The sequence below is a fragment of the Anser anser genome (assembly GCF_964211835.1).
Source record: "Anser anser genome assembly, chromosome: 12".
In the NCBI taxonomy this organism is placed as follows: domain Eukaryota; kingdom Metazoa; phylum Chordata; class Aves; order Anseriformes; family Anatidae; genus Anser; species Anser anser.
The window spans coordinates 17,766,447-17,780,217 of NC_139733.1; the positions used below are offsets into that span (position 1 = coordinate 17,766,447).

The 13,771-nt window shown below is 46.9% G+C and overlaps 1 protein-coding gene across 1 annotated transcript in view; it reads right to left on the minus strand.

Annotated features, from left to right (window-relative positions):
• Positions 1-13,771, minus strand: part of LRIG1 (leucine rich repeats and immunoglobulin like domains 1) — an 87,402-nt gene that overhangs the window by 48,977 nt on the left and 24,654 nt on the right. Inside the window, exons 2-3 of the mRNA XM_083795194.1 lie at positions 5,697-5,768; positions 1,010-1,084 (exon numbers count right to left, since the gene is read on the minus strand). Of these exons, the coding sequence (XP_083651320.1) occupies positions 1,010-1,084; positions 5,697-5,768 (147 nt within the window). The remainder of the gene's footprint in view (positions 1-1,009; positions 1,085-5,696; positions 5,769-13,771) is intronic.

The following is a 13,771-nucleotide window of genomic DNA, read 5'->3' on the forward strand; positions in this document are numbered from 1 at the left end:
AAGATTAAGACATGAATAGTCTCTGGCTTTAAGAGAAAAGAAATAACCAGAACAGTGCCAGGAGAAAAAAAGAAAAATCAATAAAGAAAAGGTAAAATTATATACTCCTGTAACAGTATGAGACAATGGTTGAAATCCAAATGCAAGCAATGAAGATAAACAAAATATTTTTACTCAGTACGTGACTAACCTGTGGAATTCAGTGACAAAAGTTACCACTGACCATAAGTTTTCAATGGTTAGGCAAGAGATGAAGTGTTAGTGAGACAAACGAGTACAACCACAAAAATAACAAAGCCATAAAAGAGTTTCTGCCTTCCTCCATCAGCAGGAATGCAACAGTGACAATGGTGGACTTCAATGTGCATTTCTGGTAGAAGCATCTTATTCTGTAACTATTTTCATGGCTGCTCATCCTGATATTTCCACAGGCAGTATGGAAGCACTGCTCACCGTATTTATCTGTGACGGGACACCACCCAATGGACCCTTCATATTAATCACAGCTATAATCATTTTTCATTGGGGTTCTGCTGACATGCAGGCCAAAAGGTGATATTTCAAATCAGTTAACATTCGCTAAATCCTGGGCAGCTCCACTCCAGCCAGATGCTGGAACCCAGACTGGCAAAGAAGTGACTTTTAAGACTCTGGAGACATTTACACAGACTTGGCTGTGCTGACAGACGGACATTATGGTTGCCTACTTTGAATCACTCCATAAAATTAAGTATCAGAGAAATGATCTGCACTAGAGTTTGCAGATTTCTAATCAGCCTGCAAGCATTATCTTGTGCCCTGCGCGTACAAGCTGTATTAGAACAGCACATTTATCACACACGATCTCACAAATCTCAACTCCAGATGTTTCTTAATTAAGGTATCAAGCCTGATAGCGAAATCTGAAGAGCTAGCAGAAGCGGGTGTGACACACGAAACTGAGCAGCGGTTACATCCACCCCACAAACAACAGCAGAAAGACAAAAGTAATGAGGCCGCAGCAACTCACAGGTGGAGGGCACGGACACTGGAAGATGCAGGTCCCAGGGAGGGAATGGTGGTCAGCTCATTGTTGTTCAGTCGCCTGCAACAAGAAGAAATTAATCGTTTAGGCAAGGAGCCTACAAGGAGGTCTGCATGAGCTGGGCATCTGTCTTCACTGACCCACCGGGAACACCAGCTTTTTGGCAGAGGTCTCCATCTCAAGGGGTTTATCTGCATCTGAGTCTCACATCTTCATTCCAACTGTTTAATAACTAAATGACAGCTTCCGTAACCATTCCCACAACACCTTCTTTATCCAAACAAGACTTTGCATCCCCACCACCACCAACTCCATGCCCGGCCAGGCCGCGGGGGTGACATGGCGGCCCTCAGGCCGCACCGCCTCCTCCCTGTGCCAGGCCTGGCTCTGGAAATCCCACAGGGGCTGCACCACAGAGCTGGCCACAAACATGCAAAAACTGGCACTGGGCACCAAAATGCCACCAAAACCAGGTGACCTGCTCCAGCCAGCCCCCGGCAGCCCCACAGGACTAATAGCAATTGCAGACTGGCCCCGCTCCTGGAAACGCGGTTACAAAAATGTCCCCCTCAATGGCCTAATGTTTGAAGTGTTTTTCTGACTGAAAACAGATCCTCGCCATGTGACCGGCTCTTCCTTGGTTTAAAGAGCCCTTGTTTGTACGGTGAATTAGTCAATTAATTACTGTAACAGTCGCTTGTCTGGCTGCTTGAAAATTACCTAATTTCTTAGCCATCCTGCTGCCCCCCCACCTCCCGCCTCCACATGCTGAAGCCATTAAACCCAAGCCCCTGCCAGGCCGAGCTGGGCAGGGTGGCAGCTCCCTGGGCCCCCAGCTGAGCTGATCGGCAGGGTCTTGCCATGTCTCTGCCCTCTGCTCCTCTTAAAACTATTCCCTTCCCCTGCACAGGGAAGGCTCAAAAGCACCCCGATACTCGCAGACCATGCTCCCCAGCCACCCCTTCCCAGGAAATCCTCAAAAATCACATCCAGATGCATCCAACCACAAAGCAAGAGCAGAGGAATGTGGTGCAGCTGAGGGGTGCTAAGCCCTGGGCATGAGCTGGGGAAATCCTAAATTCTGGTCTTGTTTGGGGATTTTTTTTTTTGGCACTTAAAAAATATCTTTGGCAGGTAGGAGAGGGCAGTGATGCATCTATGGCAGAACTTCCTCCTGACTCCTCTGAGAGCAGGCGCTGCATTTGATTTCATAAGGAGTTCCAGGTACTGCTGGGATAAAAGCTTTTCTCAGCCTCAGCTCTGCCTCTGACATTACACCCCTACCTTAAAACATAAGGGAAAAGAGCTGGAGGCATTGCAATACAGCAAGGAGCTCTACTTTGCAACTAAAAGCTCATTGTTACTGATATCATAGAAAGGTCTAGAGCTTTCAACAGTGCAAAGCGGGCTGGAAAAAGCATTGAGATGCATATTTTACATTAACATCCAGCCCAGCTCCTTTCTGAAAGCCGCACAAGGGGAAGGAGAATTGGGCCCACCCTCCCACAGCCTGGGCCAGCTCTGGTTATGCAGCTCTAACACCAACCAGGATCTAACAAGTGTCCAAACCTTCCTGTGACGTAAGTGGGATCTTCAACTATCAGTGTCCTATCTCAGTTAAACAGCGCAGTCAGAAAGCAGCTCTCCCACCTCATTTTCTCTTGGCTTACAGTCACCAGTTGCTGATGCAGAGGAGACAGCCAAGCTCTGTATTTCTCTGGGATTTCCCTTTCCTCTTCCCCCTTCCCCCACGTTAAGAGCAACAAAATAGTAAAAACAAAGAACAGAACAACCAGGCTCAACGAAATTAAACATTCTCCTTTCTCCTTTGAGGACACAAACCTGCTGCCCCTGGATAGCAAGGGAAGGTAGGAGGGGGCCACCTGTATAAAATATTTAGCCCAGTTGCCAGGCTGGTGTCAAGCTGAAACAGAGCCTGTTCAAAAATAGCACAGCTCTCCAGAGCTTTCAGTGAAAGGCACTTTAGAAAATAAAAGGTGAGTTGTTTGTAGAGGAATTTTAGCACAGTTACTACCTCTTTGTTACAAAATGAGCTTGGAAAACCTGAGAGTCGTGTAGCTATCACTCTCAAGGATCCCATAAGACCTGAGGAAACCCCACAAAGGACAAGAGGGCTGCTCCACAGCAACATCCCCCTCCTATCCTTGCAGCCAAGGCACATGATAGGGGTGTCTTTAAAAGGGAACCGTGGAAGGGACACGGGAGAAAGTACAGATGTCCTGAATGAGGGAGGTAACATCACGCTGCAGCCCCTTCTACCTGAGCTTCCCTCAGCACACAGCTACGTATTCCTGAGTATATGGGATCTTGCTGTTGATATCACTTTGAGCTACTGAATTGCCTCTTACACAAAGTAAGAGTTCTAAGGAAAAAAAAAGCTTCTAAAAACAATAAAAAAGCCAGTTGCCTATGTACTGTTATTGCTTTATTACAATCTTAGCAAATCAAAACAGAGCATCCAAGATAAGCTATGAGGTTTAGATCTCCAGTTTTCCCTGAATTTTACGAAAATGTCTGCAAACAAAAGGTTTCCAAAATATATGGCACTAATTATTCACACACACACAGAGCTTTGAGCCCCATCTGTAATGCTTAGGAATCACGGGCTCCATGTTTGAAGCATCATGGGAGGTTTCAGGTCTTATCAATGCATCTATTATTTGGGGCAATCTCATTCCCTGAGGGTGACTTGGTTTGCCCAGCACAGCGCGCACAGCAAAACACTGACTTGCTCTCAAGACATGCCACAGCATGATGCTTATTTCATGAATGTTTGTAAAGTGCTTAAAAACTCAGAAAGAGATGCTCTGGCAGTACAGATGTGGTTCTCCTTGTGAAACGCAGTTTATTTCAGTGGTCTGTGGTTTAGCTGTTATTCAAAAGCAACCAAGATTGGTAGATAGGGCTTTTAACAGAGCTTCTCCCTCACACTTTCCAGAGCCTGCCTTCCAGGCTTTGCTCCAGACCTCTGCCTCCCTTTCTGTCTCCCATTTGACTGCTCCCTTTCCCTCCTATTCACTTATCCGCTGCCTCCCTTTTCCCTAGCCCTGCCTGTCAAACAGCAAGCTGCTGTTATCTGCACCATCACTCTTCAGGCTGCGTTGCCTACCTCCCCCAAACCCTGACATTTTTCATGTTCAGTGCAGAGCCCACCCTGCCCTCAATGCATGCAGCACTTTGTGCACGGGGGCTTCCCTACCAGAAGCCATACAAATCTCCCAGCTTCGTGCTCCCAGTCACACACCTGCAGGCACTTCCACAAATAAAAGCTATTGCTAAGCCACAATCATGTTAGGATAACTCTAAAGTCTCATGGGATCAGGGCTGTGATTCTATTCTCTAAGCACAGAGCAATTTAAGGCTTTCCGCAGTTTAAAGAAGACAGGTCCCATAGGCAACGATTTGCTCACCTACATCACTTTCTTCTCCCTCCCCTCCTGCTCTCTGAGGCAATCACAACAAGCTGACCTCCGAGCACCGCGCTCGCTCCCCATGCATATTCCTCGTTTTGTCACGATCCCCAGCAAGTCCCTGCTGTTTGTTTAAGCAGGGGAGCCGCACGCAATCAGGCAGGTGGAGATACATTGCATTAATCCCCACAGTCCAATCCTGCAGGCATTAGTCAGGCAGAGCTCCCACTGCTGCAGACTGCTTTGCCTATTTAAGGATCACAGGATCTGGCCCCTCCGCAAGCCCCAGAGCCAACACTTAATGAAAACAGACAAAGGACAAGAGAAAATGAACGATATACACAGAGCACAGCATTGTTTCTGAAAGGAAATGTTTTTTCAGTTTCCCATGAGGCATCAGTAGCTCTTCAAACACAGCCCAAACCTCAAGTATGCCAGCAATTCAACATTCAAATGAGAGCTCATTACCTCAACCCACCGCTTACAATTTTAGTCACTTTCGTTTTTCAGAACCCAAAATCAGAGCTCCAGAAATTGCTGCAAATAGCTGACAAGCACAGCAGCCCTGCGAGCACAACTGCCGAGCATTTACACAGGTCAGGAGGCAGGACACCCTGCCATTCATTCCCCAGGCAAGATTTCCTTCCACCAGCCAGCCTTCTGGCTGTTGCAGCCAGCCTTCACTGGCTCCTTCTCTTCCCCCACCACAGCAGAAGACAGCTCTGCTGTTTTAGGCTGTCCTAGCAGACTTCAAACATAATTTGTCCTGGTTCCAAAAGGAATACAAATGTCTAAGAAAGGAGGAGACACAGTTAAGTGCTTTGTTATCCACTACACTACACCTTTGTTTCCTGGGAGATCTGGGTTAGGTTGGCATCAGATATCACAATCCAGGCTGTTCTGCCTTGCTTCAGGGTTATCCTTTCAGCAAGGAGCTTTGTGTGTATGTACAGGTGTGTTAGCTGAACTGCTCCCTCAGAGCGTTGCACAAGACAGAGGGAAGCAAACACCAGTGATTTCCAATAACAGCTACGCTGCTTTAATTGGCTGTTGTGTTTGTTAATTGATTACTTTTTAAAAAGCAGTACAGGTACAACATAAAAAAACTCCACACCAAGCCAGATGTGCTCAATCAAATTGGCTAAAGGCAGATACCATCTTGGGAAACTATATACAGTTTCCTGCTGTCCCATAAGCTGCCCTTGCAAAATAAAACTAAAGCCTTACACTTAAATACTTACACTTCCTGCAGGTTCAACAGCTCTGCAAAGGCAGAAGGATCAATCTCCGTCAACTTGTTGTAGCTCAGGTTTCTGTTAAAGTAAGAGAGAACAGGATGAGCATCATGCAGTCGCTGTACTCAGCAAAACACACTCATCATAATTATTCTGGATTGCACTGAGAATTGGTAGGTTGTGTTTTTGTTTTTTTTTTAAGAGTACTCAAACACAGTAGGGCGGCACTTTTCTGCTGAATATGAGTTACTTCAGTTCTGTGATCAGAATGTTATTTAGCTTGCCCTAAGCTTTATGCTCTTTTGCATTAGTGTGGTGTTAATTTGTCTTTATATTACACAATTACATTATCATCCTTCTGTTGGTTATTCACAACCACACAACTAATTACAGATGAATAGGATATTTCCTGACAAATTGAAGTCTGAACTGAAACAATCAAAAAAAGCTTATCCTAAATAGTTTACAGACATAATTATACAGGGTGTTTTTATGTACCACTGTGTATCACGTACAAACAAAACACACACATAGGTAGGTACACTTCCTATGTGTCAACGTAAATATATTTTACATTTTCTAACAAGCTGTCATTAGTATGCCACTAACGGTGATAACAGCTTCCAGCTGGTCACTGTACTACAGGTTTTGTTCCTCAACAACTCCAACCATTTCTAACTACAGACAGCCCACATCTAGATCACATTATAGCACCTTGCTGAGGCACAGGTTGTATTATCTGGAAACAACCTGCTGGGAGAGCAACTATTTAACGTGCTTCTGGAAGGAACGCGCTGCAAGGGTGGCTGGGGAGAGCAAACCGACAAAATAATGCAGAAAGTGGCAAGAAAGCAAGACCTTTGCTGTGCTCTGCTGCAACAGCCAAGTCCCCTCCAAGAGGCACCCTGTCAGCACACCACACACAGGTCAAACCTGCACTTGGGGACTTACCGGGAGAGCACAGATCAATTAAAGACCAAGTGACTAATGATGCGGAAATTAACAAGTGTCCTAATTAACGTGATGTATGCAGGGTTGGCATGTTACTGTGAGTGTGTAATCTAAAGAGGGAGGAGGCAAATTGATGGGCGGTAGCGAGGAAAGCAACCGCAAGGAGTTGCGAGGAAATTGTGAGGGGGACCTGCTTTAATTTCATCCTGCTCCACACCCTGCTCTAGGATATTATGCTGGGTAAAACTCAACCCTCCTGTCTCCTCTGCAGGGAGGTTACACCCTCTTATTGCACCTCTGAACACGACCCAAAAGATTCATGGCCTGATTTTAGATAAGCCCTCAAACATTCAGCTGCTTATTCAAACCACCAAGCCAGTCTGACTGGAAAACTGGCCAATCTTCCCCGGTTTGTGTATTTTCTCTGCTTTAAAGCTGTGCCTACAGTACCCGAAGCGGGCCTGGAGCCTGAACAGGCCCCAAGTCACCAGGGCCCCACCGATGGGCAAGAGAGCAGCTGCCATGGCACAGGGACCTCCTGCCTGACATACTCCATTGCACCCCGCAGAGGAAAATTCAGGCCTACAGCAACGCAAAGAGGAATTCAGACCCACAGTGACACTTCCAAGCACCAAGACTTTAAAGATAACCAACTTTATGTGCTTAGCAGGAAGTGATAAACGCCTCTTTTGAGCTAAAAAGCAGTTATTGATCACCTGCCCTTCTACACCTTCTGCACTGTTTCCCATCACTTCAGAAATACCCAAGACTGCTCCTTGCATCTTACCCGAAATGTACCACTTTTTTTGGCCAATATCTGCCGTGAAAGAAAGCTCTAGTAATCAACAGCTCAGGATTCCTTTAGCAGAATCTAGGCCTAAAGCAACATCGGAGTGTAAAACCTAACCAAGCATCTAGTTTTAAAATATGCTGTCCTATGAGCCCCTACCGTCTTTTAAAACACTCAAGAGACCTTTAAATCAATACCAGCCTACAGCAGATATCCATTTCACTATGAACTCAAAGGCATTTGTCTAAATAAAAGTCAAACTGCAGTTTAAACTCGGAGCGCGTTTGAAAGCCAAGTCCATATTCATAGTACAATTACGAATTAAAGTGCAATTTGCCCACAGATTACATTACTACTATTTTGTTTTTTTAAACCACACAGCAAAATCAGGTTGGAGCTTGTCCTGTCTAATATACAGACAAAAAAAGAAAATATAACAAGTAACGTCCTATAGGCTCAACGCAGTAGGAATAAAGCAGACACAGAAATATTAGTGACGTACTGTAAGAGGGAAAATACAGCCATGGTGCTAGCGTGGTCATAACTGTCTGAATCCATCTGTTTTAATGTATTTCTATGCCTACTATAGCTGCAAATCTTTGCATTTTTTAAGGTAAAATATCCTCAAAACACTCCCCCACAATAAGCTCAGAGGCTATTTCACTACCCAAGCACTGAGGATCACAGGCACCAAACTGATCAGCTGCACACTAGTCAAAGGGAACAGATCCCTGGCTTAGGCAATGCTCAAACATTGAGTGATGCTGACGTGACCTTCAAAAGCTCAAAAGCGAAAAAACAAAAGTCTTAGCAGATTAAAGGATTTCATGGCCATGGTCTAACATCTTCCAAAGCAACTTTCTGATTATTGTTGTTGCTATTTGAGAAGTTTGAACATCAAAGCCATTGCACAAGCAGCCAGCTTTTCAGAGAGCACAGCAGTATTTTGCCTACTCCAACAGACTCTCCAGTGCTTGCTACAGAAATACAGGTGAAGTCCACCTTGTATGCCCGAGTCTTTAGTTTGCCCCATGCTACCCACTCCAATTTCTATCTGTCCTCACCAAACGTATAACATGCCGTTCAAAAAATCGGTGGGGAAAATGAAACACAGAAATACAGTGTCAGTGCAAAATAAACCTGAGACTTGAAAATAGATAGATACACCAAAACAAACAGTTTATTCCATTTCTGAGACTTGCTGTATTTTAACTTGCATTAAAATGCCCAGCAATTTGTCGCCTGCAGCATTAGCAAGCAAGGAATGTGTTTCCCAGAACCCAGATCCCCTCGCTAGACAGTATTTGGCATGCCAGTCACAGCATGCATATTGAAGAAAGAATTAACGTGCTCTGATAGATCATTGGGACCAGGAGTCAGGAAACCTCAGTCTGCTCCTGGCTCTCTTAATCTCCTGCTGTGTGACCGGGTCATGTCACATCACCTCTCCAGAGCTTTTGTTTCCACAGCCACCCTTTGTCTGTCTTGTCTATTTAGACTGTAAATAAAATTGAGGTAGGTATTGTCTTGGTTTGCCCGATGCTGATGAAATGAGGTCTCAGTCTTGGTTGCGTTCCAGTAATGCAAATACAGAAGGGAACTCGAAACTTGAGGTCATGGGTGCACGCGGCGCTCCCCCACCGCAAAGCACAGGTCCCAAATGCATGGCAGCACACGGAGCGTAGCAGAGGCTGTAACGTCCCCACCAGATCAGCTTCTCCACAACAAGCAGCCCAGCAGCGTAGGCTGGATGGAGGTGCTGAGCTTGGGGCATGGCTGTCCCATCACTGGAAACGGTCACACTTCTGTTCTGCCATAGTGCAATGCTCCTTCCCGTGGAGCCTCCTGATCTGACAGATACTCCACTACCTCAGTTGCGCAGCAGTGCAACAGCTCTCGTGAAGCAAACACTTCTGCCATCAGTGTTTTAGTGTCTTCTGCAGAGCCCTAGAAACCCGGAGCCCAAACCCTATTCTATCCCAGGGTAGGGCTCTCCCTAAACCAGATGGGCATCTCTTCGAAGCGGCAGTTTGCAAAGCATCATCATCTACAGTGTTTTACGGCAGCTTTACAGGAGAAATGAGCTTCGGTGTGTGGTCAGCACCTGCACCCGAAGAGGGTTAGCAATGCCTAAATGCAGAAGCACACCTGTACAGACAGCAGTCTGCTGCTGTCCTGCCTGCTTCTCTGCGCGGACACAGTTCTGTTCAATTACTCGTGGGAAGGTATTTTGACCTCTCCAAGGCAGCTTCAGGGAAGCATCGTACAGAGGTCAGAAGCTTCTGCAGATAACAAAGACAGCGCAGAGCCACCAGCTTGAGCAGTTCCTAATGGGCAGCTTGTTTCCCTACCCCTCATTTGAACAGAAGCTAGTGTAATGTGGTTTTTATTAAGGCATATTTTGATTTAGTGGCACGAGAAGTGTTCTGCACCTTATTTACCCATTACATACACTAAGTCTTCCTTGTATAGGCTAATCCAAGAGTGTAGGGTTTTCCCCCTCCTGTCAGTAAGATGCCCCTGATGAGGAACCAAGAGCATGTTATATCAATATGGGAAGGGCCCTCTGCCATCTGTTTTATCCATTCCAGTCTCTAATTAAATAAGAAAACAGTGTTTGTCTTTATTTGGCATTACGAAAGTGGCACTGTGGATCACTGAGCACAGCAGAGACTCAAAGGAAAGCCTTATTAAGTAACCAGGTACAGGGCCTGCCTTTACACCACTTCCCAAAAGTCACAGTGCTGTCACAGAGCGAGCCGTGCTTGCCAAGGAGGGGATCGGTCAGCTCGCTGACCCATGGGATGCCGATCCCGGCTCCCCAGGCAAGGCGCGGGGCACACCGGGAGGTCACGAACAAGTTTTAGCTCTGCGTTGGGAACCTGCCCAGCGTGGAGCGAGGCACCTCTCTCTGGAGAACAGAGGTGTCTGGCTGGCTCGCCAGACAAAGGACTCAGACTCGTGGCTCCTGGTCGCGGCTCACCACGATGATGGCTGAGTTCTGCTCGGGGAGGCGGAGGCTTCCGACCCGCACATCAAACCCCTGCATCTGTCAGCGTGGAAGATTATGTCAAAAGCGTTTCTGCACCTTTTGATGACAGGCAGGGGAGAGAAAAAGGAGGATGGCTCGAAGTTCTGCCGCTGCCAACTGCGGCTTTCGTTAAACACTTTGTCAACCATTGTCATAACACAACTTTTCACTGCTCCTGCACAAAAGGGAGCCGAGGGCCCTGAACAATCGAGCCCTGCAATAGAAATTCCTCTGGCTAATCTGTCGAAAGATAGCTGCCTAGTCCGCAGCTCGCTGAATAGGCACCAGCCTCTTCCCACATGTTTGTGGAGGGCTCTACAGCCCCGGCATGGAGGCCCCGTGCACACTTGATTGGGTATGAAAAGCATGGCAGCAGCTGAGTAAGCCTGGAGATGGGGGCCAGGGGAACACGTCGCCTGTGCAACAAGTATACAGCTGTGCATGGAAGAAAGCACGCTTGAATTTCTCTTTTAAACAAGCTTTTGACTCCCAGAGAGATAGTGGAGTCCTCCTAAGCAGTGACATGCAAGGCTTAACACTGAGGCACAAAGCAATCAAAGGGACTGCAAGGGTTCGGTCAGTTGTACAGACTGTAAGGACAGAAAGGAGCGGCTTTAGGGTTTTTTCCCCCTCCCGTGAACATGAGAAGTCCCAAACCTACTCCTTTGGGGCAAGAGCAGCTGAACAGCTACTGCAGCCATCGCCAGCTGCCACAGCCAGTCCTGCGTGCCCTTCGAATCCATCTGCTGAGCTGGTGGAAAACCACAGCTTCTTGCACCCCCGGCTGGCTCATCGCCCTCACTCACCCCTGTCCCACCGCTCCCAAACTCAGCTCAGCAAGCCTGGGGCACCCACGGCTGCGGTGAGCTGAGCCCCTGGGGATTTCTTTCGCAGCAGGAGCCCTGCCTGTGCAAGGCAGGAAACATCCCAGCCGGCTGCTGCAGGCGCTTTGGAGGGGAGAGAGGGACCCTGGAGGAGCAGGGAAGGATGAGCAGCCCTCACGGGCAAAGATCTCCCCATCAGACAGATCCTGCCAGCAGCTGAGGCTTTGCTTGTGCCCGAGCTCAAATCCGCAGCAGATTAGCTCGGGTTGATAGCACACTCATATAAGGGGCTTTATGTGCAGAAGGGAGTCAACTTAAGGGCAACCCTCAAGCCATAATATGAGCTAATTTGACAGTGAAGACAAACTTTGAGAGGTCATCCAGACACCCAGAAAGCTGCAGCATGAATCACTCGCTCCCAGCCATGACTAACAATGCTGTCTGAAGGAAATTCCTGCAGCATGATTACCGAAGAATCAATACCACGCTGATCCCAGCAGATGCATGCAGACATTAATGCAAAGAATACTAATTAAAACCACATCACCGAGACCCATTGTATCAGTCTGCAGTTTAATTTAACTTGTGGTTGAGATAGCTCCCTAGTTCCTCCAGCCATCTTTGAATAACTTCAAATACCATCTTCAGCCCTGGCTCCTGCACGAAGTGCTGGGTAGCACCAAGCCGCAGCTGGGCTTTCTAAGGCTCCTACCAGGAGGATTCCCGTTCTTATCCATCTCTTAAAAGGGCAGCGTCAGGTTATTTCAGGCCCCGTTCAGTTTATACAAATATGTTTTGACAAAACCTATGATCTTATTTCTTCCTATTTTAATAACCTTAGCAAAACAAGAAAAAAAATTGGCTTTGCTTGGAAGACTGTCTCCTCAAAACACCCCAAATGTTTTAATTTTTTCCCCAAAGAAAAGAAGATCAGCTTCAACTTTCCCTCTATAATTGCACATATTGCACTGTGCTTGCGTATCTATGTGCAAAGCCCTTGGTAACAGGTGTCTGCAGACCTCTTGCTATGCCCCAGCGAGAGCAGGAGAACAGCAAGGACACTCATTTAACCAGTCCACTTGATGAGAGCTCTCATTATTTCAACCACTCCACATTCAAAAAAAAATAATAAAGTGAGATTTCAAGAAGCAAAGCAATTTGAAAGTCATCCAAAGCCATCAATGGCAGAGCGAGGACAGGGAGCAGCTGCTGCCGGGACAGGGACAGCACCTTCCTCTCCCTGCAGCCAGCGGGGTCCCGAACCAGCAGAAGAGGGCACACCATGGCAAGCACGAAGGAGGTGTGACAGCATTCAGTTTTCTCTGCTTCTGAAAAAAATAATAGCAGCAGCCACGCTGCCTGCAGTGACTAAGGCTACAAAAGCTCCCGTTATGGCTGCATATTCCTCTGCCCTAAACCAGACAGCCCAGTCACAGGCAGTATTGTGCGCAGGGAACCGGGGATGCTGCACGGCTTAGAGCAGTGTTTAATTGCAGCAATTCTTCACCTTATTTGCTGCTGTTAAGCTGCACTGACTGAAGGAGACAGGTTCTCTCCAAAACACGTTGAGCCATCAGCTGCAAGAATTGCCTCTAGGCAAAAAAAAAAAATTCAAAGGGGCCAGGAGCATCTAAATAAAAACAAACGTGTTAAATTTAACATAAAACAATCCAGGTTTGCCACCTGTGGCAGGTACAGCAGTTGGAAGGAAAATCAGGATGTGGAAGTTTTTAAACCCACAAATCAGCTCCACCCTTAATCTGCCCAGATCCCCATAGTGTTTGTTCTGGGTTCGTTGTTTTGTTTAATTAATCCGCTGCTTACTCTCGTGAGAAAGACGCGTCCCAAAACCCAAACTGGGGGGCAAGTCCCTCGCTCCTCTGTACCGGGGGGCTGGAGGCCCCCCTCGGACACACGCAAACCCAGCAGCTCCCGCTTCCACCACCACCGTGTCTCCTAGGGAAAAATCGATAAAGGCCACGACTTCTGCACGAGCATTTTCAATTAAGGTTCCCCACTGTGTATTCAACATACTAAACCAATTTATCGAGGATTAACAACTCTATAATTTACTGTATGCCTACCTTACAGCAACTGCTAAGCCTCCATTAACCGACAATAACGCACAAGAGCTGCATTGATAAATCAGCGCTAAGTGCTATTTACTGCTTCGGGTATTGCTACTCCTGCAAAGCAAATATTTTCACCTAAAAGTCGTGCAATTTTTCACCAGTACTTGCAGCAGATAAACCTCGTCAAACCTTTAGCTTTTTTGGGTGCCTGGAAAGACCCGCAGCACCACGCTCAGCACCTGGCAGCCAGAGCCTCCCACTGCATGACCATGCAAAATCCTGCTCTGGGCTGCAGGTCGAGCGCAGATGGAAAAGAGATAATTCAGAAAAACTCCCTGAGCACCGTTCAGAAGTTTCCACAGTTTAAGAAAACATCCGAGGCCAACAATCATTCAATAATATCCAATAACCCA